This window comes from Passer montanus, unplaced genomic scaffold, assembly GCF_014805655.1.
Source record: "Passer montanus isolate IOZ18808 unplaced genomic scaffold, ASM1480565v1 scaffold10, whole genome shotgun sequence".
In the NCBI taxonomy this organism is placed as follows: Eukaryota; Metazoa; Chordata; class Aves; order Passeriformes; family Passeridae; genus Passer; species Passer montanus.
Genome location: NW_024356505.1, coordinates 24529892 through 24543122, shown reverse-complemented (window position 1 = coordinate 24543122; position 13231 = coordinate 24529892). Strand labels below are relative to the sequence as shown.

Below are 13231 nucleotides of genomic sequence, written 5' to 3'. Positions count from 1 at the left end.
CATGCATATTAGAAGTTATAAAACAGAGTATTATAACTGAGTAGTTTCAGGTTTGGGGGTTTTTTTTGTTTTTTTGGGGGTTTTTTTTGTTTTTTGGGGTTTTTTTGTGTTTTTGTTTGTTTGGGTTTTTTTTTTTTTGTTTTTGTTTTTTTTTTTTTTTTTTATGATGTTGTAGGGTGTGTTACAACTCTAGAAATATCTTTCATTCATCCTTCTCTGTCCTTTCTGACCCCCTGTGTTGTGGCCAGTTCCCCTGTTGTACACTGTTCAGCTCAGCCTGCTTGTTCATTTAGTTATTTTCAGGAGAAATACTTGAAAGACATTCTTATTTTCAAGAACTTTCTTCCACATTATCTATCCCAACTAAGGGGTGACTATCACTAAGTTTTTGAATAAGAATGAAATAGAGGTTGTACTTTTTATTTCACTTACAAAGACAGCTATAAATAGTGCTGATTCTTGACAAAATCGCCTAGATTACAGTCCTTGGCAGAGCTCTCATCAGCTCTAGTTCTTAGAATTTCTCTTTCAGCTACACAAGATCAGCTTAAGAAGCTGAAATTTATTACAAGTTTATTACAAGCTTCAATCTCCTCTGCTAAGCTGCCATGGGGTAATTGTTGGGCCTTTGAAAAGGATCCTTTAAAGGAGAGAGCTGTTAGTGTCTTGAAGTGAAGGAGAAAAGCAGGATGTACTTTTGCACTTTTTTTTTTCCTGCTTGGTATTTCCTAGTGTTATTAGAGCTGCAGTGGAGCTATGGTTTGTGCAGTGTCATTTATGTCTTCCTGCATGCCTTGACCAATGGCTACATGGGGAAGAGCAAGATGAATTGGCTCAGGTGTAGATTAAGTTGGTTACCCAGATCCCTGACTTCTGTAAAGGTATGGATACAAAAATGGTGGGAGAATGGACAGTGAGTGGAATGACATATTGTGAAGGGCAAGTTTGGAAAGCAAGATATATAAATAAATAGAAGATAGGCAATGTGAGTATGTAAAGTCTGTATTGGTATGGTTATGTAGAATGCTATTTTATTTACAGCATTATGAGATTTAAGTGCTAGAAGTGGAGAGGGTTTGATGGGCTTAGAAAGTAGTTGACATCTACTGGCCCTTAGTAATTCAAGAATTTTAAAAAGGCGAAAAGTTAAAATGCTGAACTCTTTCCTCTTGCATCCTCTTCTCCTTCCTTCATAGACATGAAAATTACTGTGTGTTGACTTCTAAAATTCTAATGTTGCATTTATATTCTCTGAAAAATTAACACTTTACTATGAAAAAGAAAATAACTTTGCTAACTTTATTCAATATATCCAATCTTTTATTCAATCTGTCCATTGCTGCAATTTTGCCAAATACTTTGACAAAATTAGCAATGCCATTTTATGCTCTGAAATAGCTAGAATACTCAAACATTGGAAGGTTTTATGTCTAGTCCCAGTGTAAAGATAGATGACCAACCAGTGGGGCAAGGTCTGTAGTGAAGTGAGCTGTTTGCTGGGAGTGGTATTGCTCCTCAGATTTAGACTTGATGGTAAACACTAAGCCGTATTTACCTGTTGCCGATTTAGGCCATCTTCTGGATGCAGACTGTCATACAAAACAGGTTCTACAAGTTTTGGGGAATCTTTAGCCCAGTTTGTATATGAGACAGCACTTCCATCAGACCAAACAAAATTGAGTTCACTGAGCAAATCATTCAAGCCAATCCAAAGATCATTTGAAACATCCTTCAAATGGTACGTGAGAAAAGCTAGAATAAAAAACCAACAGGGGAGAAAATTAATGTGTTACATGATCAGTCAAAACATCAACTCATAAACAACTACTTAACTTTTTTTTCATTAAAGTCTTATAAAAACATTTTAATTGTATTTGATCAGAATTTTACCTGATTTCATTATTTCAAGGTTACGCCAAGCTCTTGCCCTTGAAAAATCTCAAAGATTCAAAGTATTTGAGAACAATGGAGCAAGATTGGAAAGAGGAAAGAAAAAAAAAAGAAAAGCCTGTCTGACCACCATGATATCTAAAGAGTTCACTTATTTCAGCAGTCAGGATGAGCCACATAACTGATGGAAATATGTACAGCTGCAAATGAAAGCCAGGGATCACAGACAAGACGAAAATATGCCTTTCTCTGACATTCTGCTAAATTAAGTTGCAGAATTTAGGCAGAGGTATAAAAGCATATCCCATTCTATTTCTGGCAAAAACAGACCATGCATTCTAAACAGACCATGCCTAAAGCTACAAATGCCAGATCTGGATTTTTAATTTTATCCTAATTCGTGCCTGTAAGTAATGTAAGACACTTTGCATGTAACATGAAGAAGCAATCCTTAGCATCACTAGCATGCCCCAAACAGATTGTTCAGTTCTAAAAACATTTCATGCCATGGCCGTATAAGCATAATTTGAATACACAAATTATAAAAAGCATATATTTACACACTGACACTTGCCTTCTTTGCAGGAAATGTCCACTGTATACAGAATAAAGGCTCCCTATTACCTAAGGGGCTGTTGCACTATACCTTGAACTTGTTCATTATGTATGCTTGCCAAATTTCCTCCAAGGCTCACACAAACTCTTCTTCCAGTACTCCAGTTATCATAGCCAGAGCCAAAAAATTTGTAACACTAGGGAAAAATAAGTATAGACTGTTAGAGTGACAGGAGAAAGAATTTAGGTATGAATTACACTAGTTTAAGTAAAAATCAGCCTAATCCAGACCCCCAAAATATTTTTTCAGTTAACTTGGATCTGGAGCCAAGTCAAAACATTTACAAGTTTTAAATTTGCTCTTTGTCTTTCTGCAAAGGATTGAGAAAGTCACAACAAAACTCAAATAGCTATTTACAAACCAGAGTAGGAGTCTGATGAGAATCTAATGTTTTAATTAACTCAGAGGTTTTGAGAAGCCATACACCACCACAAGTAAAAGACAAAGTGCTAACTGGGTAAAAGCCCAGCCCAGGTGTGGGATTGCTGGAACTTTCTGAAAACCCTTTCTGACCTAGTGTCTGTGGTCAGAGTACTCTTGTGTCTATTCAGCCTTCTTCACTATACAGCTCCCTTATTAATGGAAGTATGTAACTCATTTCTTAAAAACTGTGTAGCCATCACGTTGCCAATATACATTCACCCTCAAAGTTCTGATAATTACCAGTGTGCCCTCCATGTTTGCAGCTCACCCTCTGCTCTGTGTCATGCCAGTAGCACAGTCAGAGAATTATCTTGCACGGTTTGTGGGAAATAATAACTTTGATGACTGTAACCTGGCATAAACTCACCTGGTGTAATATCAGTGGGTGCCTCCATAACAATGTGGTGTGTATGGAAAGAGAACCCTCACTTACTAAGCACGTCAAGTTTGTCCCTTTTGGGAAGAGGCATTGAAGCCTGTTTAGCAAAGATTTGTCTTATTTCTGATTTGTTCCATCTCAAATGAATGATTTTGTGCTATGCCCAGTGCTTTCAGATTAATTCAGTTCTCCAGTTTTTTGAAACATATATACAATGTAACAGTTTTCCCAATGTGCCTCAGGTGACCAATTCTCAAGAAAACAATTAAACGTCTGTAAAACCACAATTTTGCAGTAATTAGCCAATGGGTTCATTTTTTAATGCAACTGACAAAACATTTCTGAGAGACAAAAGGCCTCTAGTACATCTTTAAGTGTGTTCCCAAGCAGTAATATCATTGTGCTTACATGAAAGTATCATACCTGATTTTTAAATAAAATCCAATCTGCAGGACATCCTCCAGGAGCTGAAGGTACTGCTGAAGGAAGGGTTGCATTTATAAAACTTCTGTGCCTCTCACAGATATAGCCATTGGAAAAACCACAGTTGACATCATTCCACAAGCCTGAAATCAATTAAAGTTTAGGTACTAAGACACTGAATAAGATTGAAATTTGTGGAAAAGTGAACTGGTTTCTGGAGTTCAGAAGCAGTCTGCCTGGGAATGTGGGATAACCTGCATTAGCTCAGCTCTACCTCCCATTGTCCCTGTATAGAGGGGCACTTTGGTCCTGCTGTGACTGGGGGAGAAGTGGCCAGATGAGTTGGCCTCTCAATGAAACCCTCCCAAACAGCTTTGTTGCACTCAAAGATGCAAGTGCCAAGTAATGCTTAATCAGTGAAAGCACTATAGAATGAGAAAATCTATATATGTTCTATTCCTTTGTTAACAATTCTCTTATTACTAAAAATATTATCTAATTATTAAAAAAAATTATAAAACTATTATTATAAGGTCAAATACTTTCTATTATTCAGAAATATTTTCAATTCACTATTATCTAATGATAATGATTTTAAAAAATGATTGCTCTTGATTTGAATTGAACATTTTCTTTGTGCAGCTGAAACATCAGTGATTAAATTGCAACTGCATTCCCCATTAAAATCAATTTCTTAGACTCCACTTTTATGGATAATATTGCCTCTGAAGAAATCTCAGATGTAACAACTATTCTTTATAGTGCATATTTCTCAAAATTTCTGGTAAAGAAGGGATGAAAATTGACAAGAGATTTCAAACAAACATTGGAAGAGCAGCACCCATAAAATGGCTTTACAAACAATAGTTGTGTAACTCACCATCTTTTTTATTTAAAACCACACAATTTTCTTGAGCTTGTGCAAAGTTGGGCTCATCCTGTGCCCAAGCTGCATAGTGCACTGGGCTTCCACTCATCCAACTGAAAAACAGTAGTTGTTGCTGAGACAATGTCCATTAAACACTTGAGAAAAATCTTCCTTAACATACTAAAAATATTTTTTAAACATTAGAGCTGAGTCTCTCTGTAAATTGAGTTTTCATTAGAATTAAAAGACCTTATATAATCAAATCCCTGCATATCAAGTCAAAGACAAAAATACCTTTATTTTTAACAGATACTATTATCGACATATTCATAGCATACAAAAGTTCCATTTTGAAATGTGTTTGTACAGTGTAGTTTAACCAAGGGAGAGCACACATTTCAACAAGCATTATCACTCTGAATCTGCATTTAATTCCTTTGCAGTGGTTCCTCCAGAAGGAACTTTGGCAGTACAATACTACTACAACTGCCCTTTATGGATCTTGATGTAGCTTATTTACCTACCTGAACTGTCGATCAGCATCCTGGATTAATCCTATGAGATATGAGTTCAGTTTGCCATTTTTTAAGATCTAAACATAAAAATATATTTTTAATTAGTGTTTTATAATATTTATTAGTAATCTAATAAAAAAAGTGTAAATATTGTGCTGTGGAAGCAAAGTGAATACATATTCTTTAAATGATTGTGCACAGTCACCTGAGATACTATACAACTTATAGTTTTGCTTTATTATTATTATTTTTGTTGATACATTCCCATTTTTGGCTGAATTACTGGTATGATCAAAGCTTTCAGAGTTCTGTTCTCAATTTAAGAAGAAAAAGTCATAGAAGACTTGAGAAAAACAAGAAGTGTAAAATTGTTGATACTTTCCTGGTTGTAAGCAGCTATGTAATTCTTGTATCTCAACCTGGCTGAGCTCTCCTCCCATCATATCCTTTCCCACACAATAAAAGCAAACATCTAATAGTGTGCCTCAGAAAGGTGATTGTGTGGCTATGTTGGTATTAGCAAACCAAGCAGGATTATGGCAGAGGTTTGAGGTACCAACCATGTTATTAAGTTGTCAGCATTCCCCTGCTGTGCTTCGGTCATGGTGCAGGAAAACTGATCCATGAAGGGTTGTTGGAGTGATCAGTCCAACCTGGACCAGCCTTTCATTGAAAAGCTGTTTTGGAGAGCAACGTGACCATCAGGTAGGACCATCAAAGCTACACTGGCAGTTGCCTACCTGATCTATGTGCAATGCTGTATTCTAGTATGTGATATTCAGAGTAGAGGCAACCACCCTGTCAGCAGGAGAGTTTTCTGAGAATATACCAACTCTTCCTGTTCATTGCTCCTTAAGTATTTGCTCAGAACTCCATTCAGACTCAAATAGACAAGAATATACACATCCTAGTAAACAGTAAATTCTTTTACAAGTTTTTTTTTCCTAAAGTGAAGATTCATTTAGTACCACAAATATTTTTTCATAGAATATTTAAACCTAATCCTAATAAAATTTTAGTAGCAGTAATATTTGATAAAAGTGGTCATATTATGCAAAAAGCACATTCTTCTGTACTGCACAGACAGAGGATATGTACAAAGGGTATATAAGCCACGTAGCATATAACATAACAAAATCTCCCCTTACATATTTCCACAAAAATTTTCTTTCACTATTATTTCCAATAGTAACAAGATTTCCGTGGTTGTTTTTGCAGAATGTTCTGGCTTTCTCCATAGAGGTCTTTTCTGGGCTGAAAAAATATTGTTTGTCTCCTTTTATAATCCAGCCATCTTCTGTGACTTCATATGCTGTAACACAGAAGAGAAATCTCTGCATTCTTCTCAGTTCTTATACAAAGCTGGTGGTGTTACATTGCACCACCCTTTAGGTAAGTGAAAATAAACAGAAACTTACTGGTAGAAGGGCCCAGAGGTTCTGGTTTCAAGGGTGTCCCTGTAATGAAATGGGATAAAAGAAAGATGATGTAAAATAATTCCCAAATGTTAAACCAGTATAAGTGTTCAATTAATAGAAATTATTTTAATTTCTATTAACTTTTCACATTTTACATACTCAAAGCAGAATATAATTATATGACATCTTTGGTGCAAAGTTAAAAATGGATGCTTGGTGAATGAAAGATGTATTTCAGGCCTACATTTCTGTCTTGGCAGATTTTTGATAAGTGCATCTTGAATATTTCCTAAATTGGATGGCTGAAGTTAGTCTGATTGAATATTTGTTTATGAAAGAACACAAAATAGGGAAAATACTCCAATGTTGGTAGACTTTGAACAATTCTCCATGGAAATTGTGTTGTATTTGAACAAGAAATTAAAATACTAAACAAATTTTTGCTTTTTTACACATGCTTGGGTTAAAAAAAAAAGGTCAGCTTTTAAAAACAATGTATTGTATGATTGGTTACAATCTTAAAAAGAAAATGGTCACAAGATTTAAAAGGAAAAAACCCTAATATACTTCTGTTCCTCTAGTATGAAGTAATATGTCTATTTCAGCATGCCATTATGCGCTGCTGACTAATGATGGCAATTTCTTCAGGCCCTAATTTCTGCCATTCATATGCTACTACTGATTAACAGTGAACAGCCACTATTGACACTTTGCTAATGATTTTTAGCTGTGGTGATTATGCAGGTGAGAACTCACAAAGGAACAAACAGGAAAAACATCTTCACATCTCTCTGAGATAGAGGTCTATGATTATTGCTTTATAAGTATGAGAAGCTGAGACTATGTGCTTTGGTTAGGAAATTCTTTTGAATAATTCAGCAGCATAGAAATTACATTTTTAGAGAAGTAGTAAATGAAACTAGTGTGAAGGAGCCCAGGGGCTAGTGTGGGAGCCACCAAAGGAACATTGCTGTTACTGTGGGAAGTAAATTATATAGCCCAACACATAGCTATTCCTCTTGAAAAATATTCACGGAATATTTTTCCCAGCAATAGCTGAGAAAAAAAACAGAGAAGTAGAGATTTTTCTACTAGTATGCGATGAAGATGTGAAACAGTCTTAAATTTTGAAGCATTCATTACCATCTTCTTGTTACAGCAGGCCTGTTGTTACAAGCTTGTCTTTACATGTCATCTTACAAAAAGACCAATTCTATAATGTTGGTAGTGTTGTTTAATTTAGAGTAGGTGATTACTGTGTTGTGTACCAACATTTGAGCAGAGGAGTGAAGTTTCACTTCACAGAGGATATGGAAATTCAAAATAGTATTTTTCTTCTTCTTTTTATCTTTTTTTTTTTTCTTTGAATTATAGTCCTCTCTTCCTCCCTCAGTCAGAATTTTGGTTTTGACAAAAATCTGCTTTTGTGCAGAGCAGTGAATATTGCAAGGTAAGCTCTTAAGATTGCTTTCATCATATTTTCTATTATTACACAATTACATAAAGAAGTGTAATTTTAGTAAAGCTTTTCATGGAATATACTTTTTATAATGAACAAAAAAGTTTACTGTTAACACCTGAAATCTTGTATTCCAAAGGTCTTGACCTTTTCTGTGTGCAAAATTCCTGTGAAATAAACAAAAGTTTCTACCGGTATGTAACTTGTAGAGTCTCCTGTTATGATAGAATGGATTCAACTTGAATTTCTTCCTAAGGTGAGTTTAGAGTAAAAAGTAACCTACCTTTCTTTATTTCACAAATCCAGTTGTGACTGTATTCACAGTGCTCCTTAATCCATAACAAGGAAGGGTTTTCACTGATTGCTCCACAATCTTGAAAAGTAGGATCGTAAAAATAGTTTCTTGCTTGATAATTCACCTACAGAGAAAACACACCTGTGGTTTTTATTTTAAAATAAACTGTACTCTATAAGGAATGAGAAGTAGACCAAAAGTTTCCAATCACTCCTTTTCCCCCTCCTCTGGCTGTGAAGAAAATGTGACCTATTAAAGTAATTGCAAAACACTGCAAGAGGAAACAAAGGCTCTGAGTTTATGCAGCATCTAACAGTCTGTAGCTGTCCCACAAAAACTGGACTCAAATGACATTATAAATAAAAAACAGGAAAAAGTCACTGGCAATTTATCACCACAGACTAACAAAAATCAGGAGAGACCTTTCTCATTTGTGCCTTTGGATAATCTTTTTTTGTAGCTGAAAATAGTCCTTTGTTGTTTATCACTTTTGTAATGGCATAACCTCAGGATTTATTGGCCTCTTTTGTTTTTTTTCCAATCTAGTATGAGGAATAATGATTCAGAGTTACCCTGTTGCAAAATAGGCATTTTTGGAAATTCTTATACACCTTTTAAACACACCAGTCATGGAAACTTCTCCAACAGAAAAAATGTCAGAACAGAAGGAAACTGGCATGGTGAAACACTCACCGGAGAACCATCACTCCAGGAAAGTCCACCATCAGGATCCAAACACTGCAAACCTATCCAGAAAGGCTGAAATGATGAGGATTTCTTTCTAGAGTGTGAAAAAAATGTACAGTGGAAGAAGATATATGTTGTTAGCTCTACTCAATTTTAAAAGTTACGTGGGACAATAACTCTGACACTTAATGAACATTTCAATGCAGGAATTTTAAACTTGATGCTGACTGTTGGTCAGCAAACTCCCACTGGCAAGTACATGAAGTTCACACCTTAAAATTTCCTGCTTTGCAAATGGTTGTATTGAAAACAGAGCATGTTGTTTTTCTTCATTGATGTTGTGATTATAGTGTTATTTTTTCTCAGAAATAAAATGTTCAGGCTACTAGAAGACAAAATTTGGTTTCAAAATTATTTACTAAACAAGCTTAGAATAGGGTCTGTGGAGAAGCATTCAACAAATTCTGGTGTTTGGTTGGTTTTTATCTGAGTTTAAAATGTTTGCAGGTTATGACACATTTTAGAAGCTCCAAAAATTCTTTGAAAACATTACTCATATGAGACACTCTCTCAGTTAGTTTTCTTATTGCTATGATGAAAACCAGATAGATTTTAAAATAATTATCTCAGGAGCAAAACAACAGTACCATTATTTATTACTGTATAAATTACTAATATAAATTATTAGACAGTTTGCTTGCTTACCTTATTAAGTTTTCTATCACCGTTTGCTCTTCTTCATTTCTAATGGCAGCCAGGTCTCCTCCTATTTCTCTGCAGAAATCTCGGGCTTCAAACCATGTTTTCTTTTGGTCTTCTTCTCTCAAAAAACCCTAGATGCAGGTGGAACACTGTGTTTTCAGTGTGCTAAACAGAAATCTGCTGGCTGCCTTGCATAAGAAAAATAAGTAAACCTTCCATTACAATTATCCATTACAATATGGATTCAAAAGTAATTGGATAACCTTACTTATCACTGATAGAGTGAAAACTGCAGTGATATTTGAATAGTTGTGTAAAAGCTCGCTACATTGTGCCATTCGGTGATGTTTCAATTACTATTTGGTGCTCTCCTGTTTCCCAGGTAGGACTATGGCAAAAAACAATACTTACTCTGAAGCATGAATTAGTGCTGTTGCTTGTATCCCAACCCAAAGGACATTTGAAATCAGAAACTGTTTCAGAACCAGCAGGAACAGTGACTTTTTCAGCTAATTTTTTGCAGATAAATTTTGCCTTTACTTCACAGTTTTGAACGTCCCATAGTCCAGCTGCATTTCCAGTCCTAAGGGCAACACAACCAGCTTCCTTCCCTTTACAAGATAAAAAAGAAAGTTGAAACGTTTTTTAAAGAGGCTCTTTCGACATTTTTATGGCTCATGTAATTAATTTACAAAAGACTATTTGAAATATTAAGTGTAGTGTCCAATCAGAGGAGAAGCTTCATGAAAAGAGGAAACCAGCAAGTCCTTCATCATTGTCCCTTCACTTTGAATGCATAAACAACTCCTTGCTTGCCTCTTTCCCCTGCCATTCATGGCAAGGCTTTGGCATAATTTAGGTTGGAAAAGATCTGTAAGATTGTGGAGTCCAACCAATTAACACAGCACCATCAGCCCCACCACTAAACCATCAGTGCCACATCCAGACATCTTCATATCTTGTAAATACCTCCAGGGATGGTAACTCAACCACTTCCCTGGGCAGCCCATTCCAAGGCCTGAGCATCCCTTCTGTGAAGAAACATTTTCTGGTATCCAATCTAAAGCTCTCCTGATGCACTTTGAGGCCATTTCCTCTTCCCCTATTACTTGTTGCTTGGGAGAAGAGCCTGATATCCACCTCCTTACAACATCCTTTCAGGCTAAACAACTGCAGCTCCCTCAGCCACTCATTGTTAGACTCATGCTCCAGACCCTTCACCAGCTGTGTTGACCTTCTCTGGACATGCTGCAGCATCTCCATATTTTTCTTGTAGTGAGGGACTCAAAACTGAACCCAGGATTTGATTTTCAGCCTCACTTCTGCCAGGTACATGTGTCAAAGACACTTCCATTTCAAAGGCAGAATGTTCATATGTGTCATCATGGATTTATTTTGATAAAGTTGGAAAACAGTTTAGAACTAGGGAACATAGTTCCTTAGTAGCATAGATTTAATCCAGTGGTAGTGATGCCTTAAAGAACCTAGAAATGAAACAACACACTTTTGAGATAACATTAGTATAGGAGGAAATATAAAGGTTGGTCTTTATTGGAGGCCTCCAGGGGCAGATATGGAAAATGTCCACAAAATTCCCAGCCCACCACAGGGTGAATACAATTGTGTAAGTTTATAAAATTAGCATAATTGACAAAAATCATCAGTATGAGATATAAGAGATGTAAGAGGTGAGGTAATTTCCCTCAACCCTCTCTAATCACAGAATCAATAGGTTGGAAGAGACCTTTAAGACCATTGAGTCCAACCCATCCTGTAAGCGCCGTGCGATGACACTCAGTATAAACTGCTCCATTGCCTTACTGGGTACTGAGGTCAGGCTAACTGCCCTATAATTACCAAGATCCTCCTTCCCACCCTTTTTTGTGAATGGGCATCACATTGGTCAGCTTCCAGTCACCTGGAACCTCACCAGTAAGCCAAGATTGTTGGTAAATGATGGAGAGCAGCTTCACAAGCTCATCTGCCAGCTCTCTTACCACCCTGGGATGGATCCCAACTGGGCCCATAGATTTATGAACATCCTCCCCTCTCAGATGGAAACTAAGCTTAGTTTATGTAAATATATCTTGAAGTGCTATTTTTTGGCCTTGGTTCCCAGAAAAAAAAACAAGATAGGATGGGGGCCTTGTACCCCCTGGGGCTTGGAGGTCTGGAATATGTTTTGTCCTTCTGGATAGGGGAAAGATAGGGAAAAGCATTGGGACTAGCTTCTAATACCATAATAAGCTACAAATATATGTGTAAAGAATACAGAGAATATAAAGAAAGAAAAAGGCAAAAATCATTTTGCATCAGTAGAGTACCAGGCATTGCTGCATTCCAGTTTGTGTACAGAACACCTTCACCAGTCACCCACTTGAAAATCCCTTGTTCTTCCATGTCTGAAAGACCAATCCAAAAATACTTCTCAGAGCTCAGACCAATGAGGCTGGTCAGGTAGGCTTGTTCATATCTGAAATGACAGGAGTCAGATGGGATTAAGCCTAGCATCCAAACTTCACACAGCTAGAATTAATAGATTCTCCATTAAATTTCCTCTTAGGGGAAATATGTTGTTTAACTGGGCCCCAGCTGCAATAGGGGGTGAAGTTGTGCTATTCTGAAAAATTACTCCTTACAGAGCCAAAGTTGCTGTTGTCTGTTCTTTCAAAGTAAAGTACTAGAAAGCATCGATGTGTAAATTATTTTTAGTCAGAAAAGCCATACTATGTTTATTCATTTTTTTTATTGTGGGGATGTTGGGTTTGGTTTGTTTTTTTTTCAAAAAGTTCTCAACTATTTTTTAAAATTCCAATATTATTGCATCAGATATACAATTTTTAAAATCTTTTCATACCTGTCTGCTATACTTGTTAAATAACCACTGCTCCTTTCACAGGTTTTCTTTGCTTCTGAAAATGTTACAGAGGTATGTCCAACCAGGTAGCAGTAAAAACCATATCTTTTCCAACCCTGTCAAGAACGCATGAAATAAACTTGCAATTAAAAACAACATATGTTCTAGCACTTGAATTTCAATGAATATACATAAGCCAAAATCTTTTTAATATAACTTAAGATGATTATTTATAAATCTGAATTCCAGTGTACCTATGGAAATTCAGCTTAGCAAATGCTAAGAAGAGATTACCGATGCAGAAAGAATTGATTTAATGCCTATGAGTCTCATTTTTTGACAATAATGGAAAAATGTTTACTGGTAAAAATGTCAGAGGGACACAGAGATGAAAAAAAATATTTTTTGCTTGGAACAAAAAAAAAGTGTAGTCTGTATTATAGTAGAGATGCTGGCTCAAGTTTCCTATGTTTCTGAGGCTAAAGGAACAGTAAATTGACTAATTAATTGATTTAATACATCAGATCACCTAAAAAGTCTGACTGAAGAGGTAACGTAGAAACCTCTGAAGAGCAAAATCCCCAAAATTACAGCTGAATTCCAAGTCACTTTTCCCTTTTGTGGCATCTCAAGATTTGCATTCTGTACCCAAGAAAGGGGAATGAACTCTATGTTTAGTATTTGGCTGCTGCTTAACTC

The 13231-nt window shown here is 36.1% G+C and overlaps 1 protein-coding gene across 2 annotated transcripts in view; it reads right to left on the bottom strand.

The window, feature by feature from the left end:
- Nucleotides 1–13231, bottom strand: part of LOC120501346 (macrophage mannose receptor 1-like) — a 33075-nt gene that overhangs the window by 8415 nt on the left and 11429 nt on the right. For both annotated transcript variants that reach the window (XM_039707497.1, XM_039707507.1), the window contains exons 10-22: nt 12533–12648; nt 12000–12148; nt 10087–10286; nt 9679–9806; nt 8980–9067; nt 8275–8410; nt 6533–6571; nt 6263–6426; nt 5124–5191; nt 4612–4712; nt 3732–3874; nt 2537–2642; nt 1556–1752 (exon numbers count right to left, since the gene is read on the bottom strand). In XM_039707497.1, the coding sequence (XP_039563431.1) occupies nt 1556–1752; nt 2537–2642; nt 3732–3874; nt 4612–4712; nt 5124–5191; nt 6263–6426; nt 6533–6571; nt 8275–8410; nt 8980–9067; nt 9679–9806; nt 10087–10286; nt 12000–12148; nt 12533–12648 (1635 nt within the window). The remainder of the gene's footprint in view (nt 1–1555; nt 1753–2536; nt 2643–3731; nt 3875–4611; nt 4713–5123; nt 5192–6262; nt 6427–6532; nt 6572–8274; nt 8411–8979; nt 9068–9678; nt 9807–10086; nt 10287–11999; nt 12149–12532; nt 12649–13231) is intronic.